Here is a 16,784-nt window from a genome sequence, read left to right on the forward strand (position 1 = left end):
GGGAATATGGAACTGCTCACGGAGGGAGACCAAGTCGAAGGTGACAAGATGCTAGCAACAGGGCCTAACCTATCGCCAGGTGGCGGCCGAGGATGCCGCCCTAGAGGGTGACGATCCCTACGGGGACCGGAGACACTAGAAGGTCCCACTCCTCCATCAGTATCACTAGGGGAGGGTATAGAGGAGGGAGTACCCACGAGAAGAAGAAGCGATCCGGGAACGCTCCTCCCGAAGATCCAACCCCGATCGAAGCAGGCCAAGGTCACCCGGGAACGACATGAAGGACAAGAGGGGAACGAACTACTTACTCGAGAAAGCAATCTCCCCGAACCTGGCAAGAAAAATGAAAGGAATGTCACCTGCAAAATATAAACAGCAGATCCATCACATACAAGAGGAAGAACAGGGAAGAAGAGCGAGGGTCCATCACACCCACGCCGCGGCCACCATAGGCGCGGCATCACCGGCAAGGCGCGGGCCACACCCAAGCGCAGCCAGCCAGGCGGCCAGGCTCGCAAGGCGCGGCCACACCCAGGCGTGGCCACCCCAACCGCGACCGGCGCAGGTGAGGCCACCCCAGGCACGGCCACCCCAGCGCTGCCAGGCGGCCATACCCACAGGCGCGGCCACCCAGCGCGGCCAAACCCGCAGGCGCGGCCTCACAACTGCCTCACCGAGGCGCGGCCACACCCGCAGGCGCGGCACAGAGGAGCCACCCTACAAAAAAAAAAAAAAAAAAGAAAGAAAGGGGATCGATTTACCTCAGAAAAAAGGCGACCGCGCGGAAGGACAAGCACACGGTAATGACGTACCCACACCACGAGGCACAATCAAGGGATAGAGGTCACAAGAGGCAAGGCACTCAAGCCAAGCACCACTCAAGCCTTCCGAGCAAACCAAGGCACCAAGAGAACACAACCCAAACACAAAGACCCAAAATCAAGCAAAGTGGATACTAGTGGAGGTGACCCAAAAACAAGCACATGGTGGGCACCAAAGAGAGGACAAAAGACAAAAAGGGGAATGCAAAGGGGGAATTAAAGGAGAGCAAAAGGGGAGACAAAAAGTAAGAAAGAGAAATGAGAAGTGAAAGAAGAGAAAGTGAGAGGAAGGAACATATACCTACAAAAAGCAAAAAAGGAAAAAATGTAGGAGGAAAGGTTTGAACCCCCAACCTCTCCTACCTCATTAGTGGATTTACAGACAAACCCCACAAGGAAAGTCTATTCGCAGCGGACCCCTCACTATGCAAAGGCACCTACTCTCTTGGACATCCTATCCCAAGAGAGTGGGGGGCAAATGATACATCCAATATTCACCGGGCCAATCAACGACCGCCACGTGTCACAGACGACCCGCTCCATAGCCAAGGGGAACGAACTAGGGTCCCAGCACCCGGGCGCGGCCTCACCCAGGCGCGGCCACCACTCGGGCGCGGCTTCACCTAGGCGCGGCCTCACCCAGGCGCGGCCACTACTCGAGCGCGGCCTCACCTAGGCGCGGCCACACATCAGGGCGCAGCCTCACCCAGGCGCGGCCACCCCTCGGGCACGGCCTCACCCAGGCACGGCCACCCCTCGGGCGCGGCCACACATCCGGGGCGCGGCCTCACCCCAGGCGCGGCCTCACCCAGGCACAGCATCGTGGGCACGTGAGGTGGAGGCTACCCATCTACGATCCGATCGTATCGCTAAGACTCATGTCACTACCAGGACTCTAGACCGCCGCTTAGAGGTCACGTCACCCAGACGGATTCAAGCACCAAGGACGTTATCACCACACGCGGGTATCTATCCACCAAGGATCCTGATGCCACCAGGACACTCCCTCCCACGGGGAGATGGCCAATCAGGATAGAGCCCCGTTACCCAGGGCCTCTATCCACTCAACGGCACAATCGCCATCAAACTGGGACTCTCCACACCGCCATATGCTACTAAAAGGCAAGGTACACAACCCCATCGGGGACATCTAATCTCATACTGAATAATCACTATTCATCTATTTGCGCCAGGAGATCTAACTTTGGCATCGGAGAGCCCTAGGCCGGGACCACACCGATTCTCTCTGTTGACCCCTTTGGTCCACTTACAGGTGTCGGCACTCGCAGGACCGCTCGATGATTTCTTGACGCAACACCCCCTAACATGCATGGGGTGATGTTGAGCACACTGCCCAAGAAGTTCCACCTTGGAATCTCAGCACTGTATCGATTTACAACCTCTGGGCGATGCACCCAACATCTGTCCAGTGAAGGTTTTTCTGTAGAAATGTTGTTCTGACTTGGGGGACCTCACCCATTGGCCATATGACACTGTGGGAAGATGGGAAATGACATAAATGCCCTTCCCCACATCTGTCCTTATTAAGGGAATGCTTTGGAACCCAAGTGGGCCCCGCAGGTGAAGGAAACCCTGGTTGTGCTTGGTCCTACAGCACAGACAAGCTGTGGATAGCATTGTGATCTTACTCTGACCTTGGGTCAAGTATAATTATGAAGAATGACTATTTTACCCCTAGACCAGTAACACTGGATGATGCACCGGGACATAGACCCAAGGCCCAGTGCAAGGCCCAGTGCTTCCAAGTGAGAACCAACTGAACACTGGGTCAACCCAGTAAGCCTAGGAATACCAAAGATAGACTGGAAACCTAACATGACACCTTCTGATTTATATTTAGGATTTGATTCTGCGCTCGAGGTCAACAACCAAACTGCTTTTGGAACTGAGTTTGCAACTGAGCTCTTAGAACCCAACTCAAGTGAGTGAATAATATTATCATATGTGCATGTGTAATTATGACATTATGCCGGCTATTAAGAATTGTAATTATAAATGCTGTGCTACTTACTTCTATTTTAAATTACTCAAATCACTACATAATGACTGTCTGTTGATCAACATTGTGAATTCTTATATGATGATTGTGAATGTTAGACTAGATGTCGTAGTCGGCTTGGAAATGAGGCCTGTGGTAGCCTGTAGAATGGGATGCGATTGACACCACCTGACTCATACGATGCCATATAGACATGGGGTTAGAGTTTCATCACCCGTGCTACGCACCCTTGCCAACAGGGGTTTAGGTGTTAGATGCCTGTGGGGGTGACCATATGTATAAGAGAAAAGAGAAAAGAAATGAAAAGAACACCAGAATGGTGAATATAATCTATAAACCAGAAAAGAAAAGAAAAGAAAAAAGAAATGGATTGTCCCACGGGTTAATCATAGAGGGCTGGTCGGGCAGACCTTGGTGAATGAATGCGGGAGCTGACTGGTCCTCTTCGACAACTCAATTGGTGTATCGCTTGAAGAGGTAACCAAGCCTGCACCAAGGATACATGTATTGGGGATTGTAGTAGCACAGACCTGACTTAGTTGTATTGTTAGGTGGCTAATAAATAATCTAGACTTGCATATCATATAGGATCATGTGGATTGTGATTGCACGTGCATGCATGATGACATTTTTGCTCACGAGCTCAATGGGGCTCACACTCTGTTATATATGTCTTTCTTAGATGATCTTGCAGATCGATGCCGCTGTGGCTTCGTTATTATGATGATGTTGGTGTCGACCCCGACAGAGGTTATACCGATCCTGCGTACATTCTCGGTGGTCGTTGATGAAGACCGTTGAAGAGTGCACGTGATGCTTTTTATCTTGGGGACTCCTTTTTGTTTTGTCTAGGATTTTATCCCCATGTTGGTTGAGGTTCAGCGTAGTTTCTTCTGTTTTCCTTTTTGGGGTTGAGTTATCTCACCCTATATATATATATATATATATATATATATATATATGTTTATATTTCTTTCCTTTAGCTTTCAGCTGTGTAGATGGCAGTTGTGGGTTGTACTTGGGCGGCAATGTTTCAAACACTTTATATATGTATATATCACTTTCATTCCCATACTGCTATGCTTTCTCTGTATAATTGTAAAATTTGTAGATTGTCTACAGCACTCTGATCTTGCCCTTGGTAAAGTGAAGATTGTGGTTCTGTGAATGTAAGCATTGCTACTAGATCCGTGGGATTTGGTGGATTGCCATTATGTAATTTGGGTCACCTACCTAATCCTCCTAGGGGGTGGTTTTGGGTGTGACAGCCCTACCTCCTAGGACAAACACATTTCCCGAAATGGACTTGCACTCATCTCTATCACTAGCCCAATCAGCATCACTGTAGCCTCTCAGTCTCAAGTTTGAACCACTGAAGGTGAGTGAGAGGTCTGCAGTGCCACGTAGGTATCGAAGTATCCTCTTTATTGCCTACCAATAAGCTGGCCCTGAGTTACTCTGGTAATGGCTCACCATGCATACATCAAACTGCCTACTTCTACTGGGTAGGGTATTTTGGACATTTGGTTTCTCTCCTCATCACTCTTAGGGCATTGGTTTGGGCTCAAGTGCATACCTTGTCCATTGGAGTGTCAATGGGTTTCAAGTTGGTTATATGGAACTGCTCCAGGACCTTTTTTATGTAAGTCTCTTAAGACAAACTAAGAAGTCTCCTAGTGCGACCCCTCACAATCTTTATGTCCGACATAAAGTTGGCCTCACCCATGTCCTTCATCTCAAAAGTAGAGAACACCCACTCTTTAGTAGCGACAATCATTTCAATGTCATTCCCAGCCAACAAGATGTCGTCAACATACAATGATAGGATAAGAAACCCTGCCTTGGACCGTTTAACATATACACAGTGGTCCTCTTCAATCATGTCAAAACCCACAGTGGTAATGACATGGTGAAATCTAATGTACCATTACCTGGACAACTGCTTAAGGCCATAGATGGAACATTTGAGATGGCATACTTTACACTCATGTCCCTTCTTCTCAAAGCCCATAGGCTGAGCCATAAAGATCTCCTTGTCCAGTTCTCCATTGAGAAAAGTAATTTAAATGTCCATATGGTAGAGTTCCAAATCCAACTTTGCGACAATGGCTAAAATGAGGCGTATTGAGGCCATTCTCACCATAGGGGAGAACGTGTCAGCATAGTCTATGCCCTCTTTTTGGGTATATCAGTTCTCCATAAGACGTGCCTTATACTTGTCAATTGATCCATCTGCCTCTCGCTTGACCTTCAGGACCTACTTGTTCCCGATGGCCTTGTGCCCAGGTAGAAGATCAACTAACTCCCAGACTTGGTTCTTGCTCATAGAATTCAACTCATCTTCCATAGCAGCATGCCACATTTCCTTAGCTGGGGAAGAGAGCGCCTCACTCACCGAGGATGGCTCATCCTCATCCCTCAGGACACAGACAAGGGCAGCGTCCCCTTCAATCTCAAAACAACGTCAGGGAACGTGTCCACGTGTGCTCTTTTGTACAGAGGGTTCTTGACCTGCGGGTTATGCACTTTCATTAGGTAGTGCACTCCCACTGGGCTGATGATCACTCTCACCCTCTCTGGCGATCTCTTGATGAGTGTTTAATTCCTCACCCTCGCCAAGAGTAGGTGAGACGCTTTCATCAGTCTCTATCTCAAAAAGATCAAGGTCTCTACCAATGTTACTGTTGCTAGGGAAATCGATCTCAAGAAAATCCACATCGCGGGACTCACTCTCTGTCATTCCTCCATCTTGATGATCACCGTACACTACTTAGCCTTTCAAGGTATCGAAATATCATATAAAGATACTCTTTTTAGCTCGAGGGCCAAGTTTTCTAAACTAATGGGAGGTACTATGAACATATCCTACACATCCCCATGGTCGCATATGCCCCAAAGGGGGCTTTGCTCTTTTCCATAATTCATAGGGAGTGGAGGGAACTAACTGTGATGGCACACGATTAAGGATGTAGGCAGTGGTCAACATAGCATTCCCCTAGAAAGATACTGGGAGATTGGCCTACGCCATCATCAATCTAACCATAGCTAAAAGCGTCCTATTCCTCCGCTCTGCTACACCATTTTGCTGTGGAGTGTGGGGAATAGTCAGCTGCCTAGTGGTTTTCTGTTTCCTCATACATGTCTTTAAATTGATCAGACAGATACTCGTGTCCTCGGTCAGTGCACAGAGTTTTAACCTCTTGCCTTGCTGATTCTCAACCTCGCTACAAAGCGTTTGAAGCAATCTAGCGCTTTGTATTGGTGAGAAATCAGATACACATAACCACATCGTAAATAATCATTGATAAAGATGAGAATATAGGAAGCACCATGACGTGCCTTCACTGTCATAGGTCCACAGATGTCCGAATGGACAAACTCTAGGGTCTGGGTTGCCCGTTTAGCCTTTTTAAAAGACTTTCGATGGGCCTTACCTGCTAAACAGGCCTCACATGTCGGTAGGTTGACTTTAGAGTAAGCCAAGAAGGCCTTCTCGAGCTAGCCGTCCCATCCTATCTCGATCTATGTGTCCTAGTCTAGCATGCCAAGTAATTGAATCAGGACTAGTATTAGAATCAACTATAAAAGATGATGAGAAAATAATAGGAATTATCAAATCTAGTTTAATAAAACCATTCTCAAGCCTACAATGTCCAAAACTACTACCATCTAATCGTATCTTAAAAGAGTCACCACAAAAAATAAATGAATATCCTAAAGTCAATAATGCAGTAACTGAAAGTAGATTATGCTAGATTTCTAGTACGTATAGGACATCATAAAGTCCTTGATCTCGTGCTATGTGTCTTATTGCACCTGTATCCACAATCCAATCAGATTGGGTTTGGGCAATCAAAACTTATGTACATACAAATGTACAAGGAGAGAGAGGCAGAAATGGTACCTGCTTTGCTTCAGTGCAGTCACGAGCAAAGTGCCCCATCTTCTGGCAGTTATAGCACTTGAACTTGGTGGTATCTTTCTTTCCACCTCGCTTGTCACGTCGACGCTTGGTGGTCTTACACCCAGTTGGCATAGTTTTTTGAGTTGGATCCTGTTTCCCAAAATAAATATGCCTATATTTGTAATAAATAGGGTGTACTCAAAAATTAAATATTATATGCCTATTGCCATGTCTGTATGAACTGTGGTGGAATGATGTTATGCAAACTCGAACATATGTATATAGGTATGTTGTATTATGTATTTATGGGATTTTAGGGAGCGCATACCCCACCATACCCACAATTTAGTTCAACCAAGAATAGGATCCCATAGGTTGTCCAATCGAAGTTGAATCCTGTAGGTGCTAAGATGCCTCGAGCCAACCCATTTATTTCTCCTGCTCATGACTACTTAAATCCCTATAGACATGTACTTAATTCTTTTAATTAAGTATCCATAGTGACTTGATGCTTAGAACCTCTTCATGGCAGGACCTTACTACGTTATTCAGGTCTGGAGACCCCAGCAACATGCGATATATTAGGCACCTAAGGAGGAGATTGATCCGGATACAAGAGATATTACCCCGTGCAGAGAATCGATAGGTTTTCTTCTTGGGACTTGCAGTTAATAGTGGATCGAAGGATCGAATTATTTACCTATCCTTGGTTGACAAAGTTAGGAGTGACATAGAACACCTGCACGTGCTAAAATTTATGATTAGGAAGACGCTAGAAGTACTTGCCTGTTAGGCACTGGTACATAATCAGGAAGGTTATTATTTAAAAATTTAAAAATTCAAGTGAACATCATGCATAACATGACATAAAATAAATAAAAAGGAACAAGAATAGAATAAATAAGCAAATAAAACACACCTTGCTAGGATGACTACATGAATTCACTGGAACTGTGGAATAGGAAAGTACATGTGTTAACTAAGATTTGTTTGTTGACCTCGGTAAGGAGTGTTGGATTATTGAACAAGTTGCTCTTTCCAGAAAAGCAACCATGGGCAACACAAGAAGTACCCGAGGTGGTCGTCCAGGAATAAGCCCTCGCATTATTCCGGAGGTTAAGCTACCGAGCGAAATTGAGGCCCAAAATTCTGAAGCATCAGCTATTTAGCTGAGGGCACCAATGGCTGCTCAAGCCACTGCTACGGCACCTCAGCAGGTATAGCAACCGGTGAGGTGAATGCGTTCATGACTACTATGATGCGGACCATGCAACAACAACAAGAACTGCTAGGTCAAATGTCTACGCAATTTGCGACCATGATGCATGAGCGTGCAGTACCACCTCCACCACCCAACCGGCCCTTACTTTTTCCACCACCTATGCCTCAACACTTAGCGAAAAACTCTACCGCCAAGGTAATGGAGAGATTCAAGAAACTCTAACCACCCGTGTTTTCCAAGTTGAACTCCGAGGCAATGCAGCCAGAATGGTGGATTAGTGCCTTAGAGAAGGCATTTGATGTGCTCGAGTGTACGGATGCGCAAAAGCTGATATGTGCGGGTTATTAGCTACAAAATGAGGCTGAAGCCTGGTGGAAGGCTACCAAGCCAAATCTTGAAGCCGCTCATCCGAATCCCATGTAGGAGCAATTTAAAGAAGTTTTCTTCAAGAACTACTTCCCAGAGAGCTTTAGGGATAGGAAAGAAGCTGAGTTCTCCATACTGGTACAAGGAACCAAGTCAGTGCTAGACTATCAGCAACGGTTCGAAGATCTGTTCCATTTTTCTCTAGAGCACCTGAAAGGGGAAGTCAGTAAGACGAAGAAGTTGGAGAAGAGACTTAAACCTGAGATCAGGTCTATTCTCTCAATTATGGATATTCGGGATTATGCTTAGATGGTCGACAAGGTGAAGACTATGGAGAATAGATTGAAGGAGAAATAAAAAGAGAAGGCTACGACGTCGCCCGGGTTGGGCAAAAGGCCAAGTAATTTCCAGACCTTTGGTTGGCCCAAACAAGATTTTTCGAGTAACTAATTCAAGCCCCAATCCAACTTTATACCATAAGCCAAATGTGGGTCAGAACCCTTTCTGCCAATGACCTGCTGAACTGGCTACGAGTCAAGCGACAACAGCAGCTTCGCCAGCCCAACCAGCCATAAGCCAAGTGAGGCAAGCCTCAACACCAGTCGTTCCACCTTATAAGTGTTACGTATGCAATAAAGAAGGGCACATGGCCAAAGAATGCAGACAGCGCGGATACAATAATAATTTGCCAAATCAATCCTACGCTAGACCTTTTTAGCCATGGGACAATCGGATGCAAGGAAAGGTGTTCACGTTAACAAATGAAGAAGCTGAGGCAAACCCCGATGTAATGACAGGTAAGTCCATTGAACACTACTAAATTATAGGGACTAACCGGTGTATATATGTAACCTAAAATGTCACACCCCCATCCCAATAAGGGATAAAATATTATAAAAGGGGTATGACTAGGATGCCTTCCAACATCCTAATCACCACCAGGATCTCAATGCAGTGGCTTACCTCACAGTCACACAGTCGAGTATCAGGACTAATATCAGAATAGCGGAAGACTCAAAATAAATACCGTTGATTCTCATTTAGAAAAATAACTATAGTGATATCAGATATACAAAAGGTTATCTTTGAGTACAACACTAAATCTAAAAGTTACTACATTAAAAGTTGATTTGAATTACAAAGAAAAGAGAACATCACATCAAAATATAGCAACACATGCAGCATGAAATAAATAAAATAATTAAAGTATCAACATCCATAATCCAGCTTTTGCTTCTGCATCGTCCAAGTCCTCCATCGCACCTCAATATAGTACTACCTGCATCACAATCTAAAAAGAAGGATTTTCTGAGGGGTGAGCTTCCACTAGCCCAATGAACAGGGAATTGAATCACACACACACAATAAATATGAGGCCATAAGCCAAACCTGATGAGCAAACATCCTTGACATCCCATACCATCAATGGTGACTCGCACATCAGACCCAATTTATAGTCATGCAACATACACAACTATATGATATGCAATATGAATGATGATGAATGATGATGATGATGATGATGATGAGATGTAATGTATGCATGAATGCTATGCTGTGTAGAGTAATGAAATTGTATCCCTAGTACCGGAACACACCCTCGATCCCTAACGATACAACACCATTAATCTATGACATAGTAGGGCCATATCCCTAGTACCGGAACACACCCTCAATCCCCAACGATATACCCCTAACTATGTCAGTGGAAGCCTGCCGATCTCGAAACACACCATTGGTCTCCCAGTAAACCTCCGATAATCTCAACCATGGTACCAAAACACACCCTCGATCCCCAGGCTGAATTACCAATAAGGCGATCACGATGTAGGAACTTATACATCAACCTCCCGTGTCCCTTTAACACAAAATTACGAATGTAATATGGTGCAAAATGCTACATGAATCTATTGTATCGAGAGGTGTTTCGGGTGCATCAACGTCCCATTCCATCTATCACCTGGGTACCAGCACGACACGGTACATAACAGGCCAAATATAACATATGATAAGAACATTAAACAACTACATTATCATTTCATCTATTTTCAGCACAATCACAACATATAGCCATCAATTGTCATATACATGAACATAATCATAGGTAAATAATGCAAATATGCGTTATGCATGAAGTATGACAAGTAACTTGATTTCAAATGAAACATATCATATAAACATAAAATCAATCAATGCACAAACAAAGTCCAAATCCACTCACTGTTTGCTTGCTTGTCGTTCGGTGTGTTTGGAAAGATTTGCCTCAGTGCACGTACTCCCATACCAGTTATGAAGTCTGAGGACGCATGAGAATATTGTTAAAAGTGTATAGGTGGGTTCCATGAGGGGTCCTAACAATTTATTTAAAGTTTGGGTCAAGACAGCAGGGGCGGATGCAGGAATGGAGGCAGTTAGGTGAGTTCGATCATGGATCCGTCCAGGTCATGCCCAGAAAATATATGGAACACGGGCAGATGTAGAATGTGAATCCGCTCTCGCATTCGTTCAGACCCTGAGATTTTCCCGAGTGCGACTTGAGCTACAAGCGGATTTACCAAGTGGGTCCGCTCGTGGCTCTGCCCTAGGCTAAATAGCTAGGTTATACTGGATGAACTAATGGGCGGATACACTACAATGGATTCGCTCATGGATCCATTGACACTTCTTTGAAATTTGAGAGGATTTCCACCTTCAGTCCTTCATCCATGGAACCATAGAGGTCCTAGGGTTGGGGAGGTGAGTCCAATCCTTCGTTGGAGGTCCAAAATACATAGTCCTTTAAGAAACCTAGGGGATTCAAGAGATTTGGATCCTTCTCCAAGATTTTTCCCAAGTGTTACTATTGTTAAGTTTGACAAAATACAACATAACTTCCTAAGTCAATCACTTTCAATCTTCACGGTGTTATGGCTTTTAAGACCCCAAAAGGATCACTTCGAGGTCCAACAAGACCACCAAGGCCTAGTCTAAGCATTAGTCTTGGGATTAACGGGTTTGGAATCATTTTAGGATTTTCCAATTCTAAGATGAGATCACAAGTCCCTTAGGACAACAAGGAGGTTTTGAGGGCATCAAGGGTAGACCTTGGTATCTTGTGTTAGGCTAAATTTCCTACAATCGGTGCAGTATGGTTGAATCGATATCGAGACACTGACCGAGTGTGGCTATCTAGGGTTATCCTCGTGCCCCGATAATCCGAGGACTTCTCAGGGATAGCAGAACAAACAGGTGACCCAAATACTGGGAGAGAATTGCACTTAGATTACTTGACGTGAACAATCTACAGTGCAAATCAAAAGGGTGCATAAAGCAAAGAAAACCTTAAGTTCACACCATCTTGGAAGTAAAGGAAAGCAAAATGCAAGAAAAGGAAAGATAAATAAACTGCAGGTTTGTTGTATGTTTGATCGATCCCTCTTCTCCACATCTCCTGCTTATTTATAGTGAGTGTAACAGTCGGGGATGATTCCCTTGACTATCGGCCATAGTCGAGCCACGTTCAGGCCCCCACTCCTTCCCAACATAAACTATAAAGAAACTGCCTGCAATGGTAACCGCCTTCCTTCCTAGCCAATGGAACAATTCCTAACTGAAGATGATAAAGCACGATCGGTCACTCTCCTGGCCGAGCCGTCCTTCGATCAAGGCCCCTCTCGACCATGATGGGGTGAGTGCAAACTGGGTGTAAACAATGTGCCCCACGAGTTGGGAGGTCAATTAAGGGAGCCCTTGGAACTCGTACCTGTCCCAGTTTCGCTCAAAATATCTTTTGACTTGCCATGATGTGACGTGACTGCGACTGCTGAAGAGTCTCCAGCTATGGACACATGGTCCAATACCATTCTAGTGCTCACGCCTTTTGGGTTATCCTTTCCATTTCCCAAGGTTGTCATAATTCCTCTTTGAGTTTCAAAAAGGGCGAGAATCCTTCTTAAACCTCTAATCCTACCTGATTATGTGACAACTTTTCATCTCCACTTCACCTCTCCACAACACCTTCCAACCCATTCGCTCTGCAATTCTAGGTAAAATGGCTGCTAAAGAAGAAGAAGCCGTCGAAACCCAGATCGCTATTGAGAAGCTTAAAGACAAGCGTGCCCATTTACACCCTACTGTGAATCTTGAGGTGCTCATCCCACGATTAGGTTACTTCGTGCTTGGTCCCATCTTCAAAGACCCCTCTGCTACTCAGTCCCTCAAGGACTTTCCTGCTCATCCAGTCGAATGCCTTCTATTTCGTAAAGGCATTCCAAACTTTAAGTATAAGCCTGGTGCCGTAAATTGACATTGGGCTGGCTATTACCCCAAGTGGGACGAGTGCGTAAGGAGGATGTCCACTGCCAAGGCGGAGGAGTGGAAGAGGCTTGGCATCTACGATGTCATCCAGATGTCCATTGTATCTTATCCTTGCGATGTTAATTTTCTCCATGCCGCCCTCCATTTCTGGTCCCGCTCAACCAACTATTTTCATTTTAGCTTTGGGATGATGGGGCCGACCCTCATTGACATAGGAGTACTCCTGGGCTTGAAATCGGCCGACGAAGAGATCAATGGTAGCTTTGAGTGCTCCCGGATTGGTTGGGACCTAAATCTTATAAGGAATGCCAGCTACACCTCCTACCTGTCTCACTGCCGAAAGCAAAGTGGTCCCGTAAGTAGGAAAGAATACATTGCTTTTCTGTTGTCCTGGATCTGTCACTGACTCATCTGCACCCAGGCCGACAAGATCACAAAAGCGTATCTCAGCCTTGCCAATGCTTTGGTTGCTGGCCATTTTGTCAATCTTGCAGCGTTTGTTCTCTCCTCCTTATATAAGGGTTGCAATGACCTGGTTGAATCCGACTTCTCCCATGGTGGGGGCCCTTTCTAGGTCTTACAGCTGTGGCTGAGTGCCTACTTCCCCGAATTCAGTTCTGCCCCCTTTGCCACTGAATTCTCGGCCATTGGTTCCAAGTTACTTCGACGATCGCCGCTACGCTCTACTGCTGAATGCTTTGACTTCTTTTTTTGTCTTAAGGATGTTCGGCCCTCAGCCGCTTTCACCCCATTCCACTCTTTGAACAGTTTGCCCGACTGGCTCAGTGATGCAATTGCTAACCCAACCACCCACAAAGATCTTTGGGGTTCTTACCTGACTTGCCGAGACCTCCACTATGGGGTGTTTCTCGAGCACACCAAGATGTGTAGCACAGAACCCCAAAGATCCATAATTCCTAGCCCGCCAGTTTGGACTTACACAGGCCATTCCAGTCCCTTGTTTTTTCTCTATCTCAAATAGTGGTCCTAAACGAGAGCTCCTAAAGACTAACAATTAGATTGCTGATGTATCCCTGTTGAGTAGCTTAGCTCTCTCGGCCTTCCAGCCGCGTTACTTCTTTTCTTTACCCGCAACCATTGAGAGCTTTGACGTATGGTGTTCTAAATACTATCATTGGTTGAGTGAGGATGAAGCCAACACCTGGGAGGAGAGGCAATCTTTCACGTCCAGCCAACTCGGCTCCAAGGGTTCGAAATTGCTGCCATCATTAAAGAAACGACGGCAACCAGTGAAGGTAATGCGTCAAATGGTTGAGTTTTAGTCTGATTTCTTTCTCTATGACCACACTAACTCTTGCTGACCGGCCTCCTGTAGATGTACTGACCGTTGACTCCGCGAGTGAAGAGGAAGAAGAAAGAAAAAAAAAAGGAGAGATGAAAGGAAAGAAGCCGCAAGTCTCCAAACGGGTATGCTAAGAAACGGCCCAAAATAAGAAGGCCAAGAGTGAAGGCACCTGCGATAGTGAAGACCGTGTCCCTTTGAGGACCGTGATGACCTGTCGGTTGCAGCTCAGGCCTGCTCCCTAGCCGAGCCAATCAAGTGTCAAAAATAACAGAGTGAAGGGATCGGCAAAGCCTCACCATCCAGGCTTTCTCGGTCAAGCTCAGGCAAGTCCACCTCCTCCACTCTTAAGTCTAGTGCACCCAAGGATTCTGCCATGCCAATTGTCTTGCTTTCTACTCCATCCAAGTAAGATTCAAGCTTTGCATCCCTGACAAAATCAATCCCAGAAAAAAGTCAGCTAGTGCCGTGAGAACTCTCATTTCTAACCACTTCCCACGCATCCCCAGTCAAGGTAGACTCCAGTGTTTCTCCTTCTGCAGTAAGTACTAAGGAATAAAGCCCTTTAAAATTGGTCACACAGCCATCAAATATAGCTGCCGCTGCCTCTGAGGCCCTTATCCCTTTGGCCATCGCTGCACCAAGCCCAAACAAGCCCATTAAAAAAGAACCTGTGGTTCTGCAAATAGCCCCAATCTCTGAGAAGCAATCAGCTGCCTTGCCCCCCATCCAAGAAGGGGAAATAGAAGGCCAGGCCATACCTCCCTCGGGGCCCGTTCCACAGGTATGTTAATTGTCCTTCCCTAATATTCAGCAGCGTGAATGGGGGGACCTTTCTGACTTGAATACTTCCTTGCAAAGAGAAGAAAAAGAAGATCCTGTCGCTCTGCTGCTGGACTCCTTGGATGACCTCCTTGCCATGGGCTCCCCCATTGCTCCATCGATCGAAGATGCTGTACTGACACCACCAGGTACCCTTGAAGTGACAGCGGCTTGGCAGATTATGAGTGAAAATGGCCTTCTGACCGTGGAACAGATTCTTACCCACAACAAAGTCAAGCGCATGATCGATGCACTACAAACAATCATTCCCAGCCCCAGCTTCACTCATGAACAGCGTACAGTAGCCCTTAGTTACACAGAGCTTCTTCGTCTGATAGTTCACAACCTACCCCCAACATTCCAGTCGCTACAAGATGAATGAGACAATTTAGTATTGAAGGCTGAAAAGAAAGTCTTGGTCACGACCCTCTCAGCCAAGCTGCGAGGGTACCAACAGGAAGAAGCTAATCTCAAGGGCGACTTGGCTGAGCTGGAGCGCCATATGAAAGCTATTTCTGAGGGGCTGGAGAGGGTCAAAACTACTCTGACCATGGAGATTTCCTTTGTAACTGCTAAAAAAGAGGCGTACCACATTATCCTATCGACAGAGGAAAAGCCTTTCCGCCAGGTTGCACTTTCACGATCAGAACTCAAAAGGGTTGAAAAATTACTGGAGCAGGTCCGTGAAGACTTTGAGGGCAAACCATGTTCTACCAGATGCCATTAGACACTCTTTCTTTTCTCTGGCTGATCCTTGGTGATTTGGCCCCTGCTATGTGTTATTTTATAATGGCTGAAGTGTGTCGGCTTTGACAATCTTCTTTTTTTTTTTGTTTTCTTTTCTCTATGTGACCGACGGTCGGCCTTTATCATTTTGTAACCTCCCACATTATTGGGTGGTACTCTTTTAAGTACTTGCCGATCAACGGCCTTAATTGTACCTGTCCATCAACTGTTCTAAGGCGATAAGCCCCACCTTTTAGGACTTGATGTACTACGAACGGTCCTTCCCAGGTGGGTGACCATTTCCTAAACTTTGGGTCCTTGTTCCCAACTGGAAACATAGCTTTTAATACTAGGTCAGACTCAGCAAACATCTTAGACCTAACCATTTTATTATAGGCCTTAGCCACCTTTGCCTTCTGGGCCTGCACTCGGTCAAGAGCAAAGATACACTCTTCATCCAGATTGTCGAGTTCGGCCATCATGGAATCCCTGTACTGACTTGGGGACATCCCGTAATGTCTCGCCACCCGTAGAGACTTCACAGTCACTTCCATTGGAAAGATAGCATCATGACCAAAAGTTAGTGCATAAGGGGTCGTCCCTATCGCCGTCCTCTTTGAAGTCCTAAAAGCCCATTGCACCTCTGACAACAACTCTGCCCAGGATCTTGGGTTATCATCAATAACCTTGGACAAATTTACCTTAATGACCTTGTTTCTTGCCTCTGCTTGGCCGTTACCCTATGCATAATAGGGTGTTGAAAAGGTAACTATTATCCCATACTCCTGTATGAATTGAGACACCTCGCCTCCAGAGAAAACTGACCCATTGTCAAAGGTGAGAGTCTCAGGTAGACCGAAATGATGTATCAATTCACGCTTTACAAACTTAATCATATCAGCCTGGCTGACTGGCTTCATCGACACAGCTTCCACCCACTTGGTGAAGTAATTGGTTGCCATGATAACAAACATATGCCCTTGGGCCAATGGGGGAGTTACCTTCCCAATTAGATCAAGGACCCAACCTCTAAACGGCCAAGGTTTGACGATGGGATGAAGCTGAGTTGCTGGCACGTTCTGCATGGACACATGCCTTTGGCATGCCTGGCACCCCTTTGCATACTTGATGCAGTCCTATAAGATGGTTGGCCAGTAATAGCCATGGCGCTGTAACAACCATCTCATCTTGATGTCGGCCTGATGGGACCCACAATTCCCTTCACAAACCTCAGTCATAACGAGCATTGACTCATTTAACCCCAAACACTTCAGCAAGATATCATCCTGACCTTGCTTGTATAA

At 45.9% G+C, this 16,784-nt stretch overlaps 1 protein-coding gene across 1 annotated transcript; it reads right to left on the reverse strand.

The window, feature by feature from the left end:
• Positions 1 to 15,623: 15,623 nt before the first annotated feature.
• LOC122647266 lies at positions 15,624 to 16,442 on the reverse strand. The gene is made up of 2 exons (XM_043840698.1): positions 16,284 to 16,442; positions 15,624 to 16,220 (listed from the first exon to the last, which is right to left on the reverse strand). The coding sequence occupies exons 1-2, from the start codon at positions 16,440 to 16,442 to the stop codon at positions 15,624 to 15,626; spliced, it is 756 nt and encodes a 251-aa protein (XP_043696633.1).
• Positions 16,443 to 16,784: the final 342 nt, after the last annotated feature.

This window comes from Telopea speciosissima, unplaced genomic scaffold (genome assembly GCF_018873765.1).
Source record: "Telopea speciosissima isolate NSW1024214 ecotype Mountain lineage unplaced genomic scaffold, Tspe_v1 Tspe_v1.0016, whole genome shotgun sequence".
Lineage (NCBI taxonomy): Eukaryota > Viridiplantae > Streptophyta > Magnoliopsida > Proteales > Proteaceae > Telopea > Telopea speciosissima.

Coding starts and splice junctions, on each gene's coding strand:
- LOC122647266 (XM_043840698.1), bottom strand. CDS start 16,442: ATGGCAACCAATTACTTCACCAAGTGGGTGGAAGCTGTGTCGATGAAG. Junction 16,221..16,283: donor CAGTTTTCTCTGGAGGCGAG/GTGTCTCAATTC, acceptor TATTATGCATAG/GGTAACGGCCAAGCAGAGGC.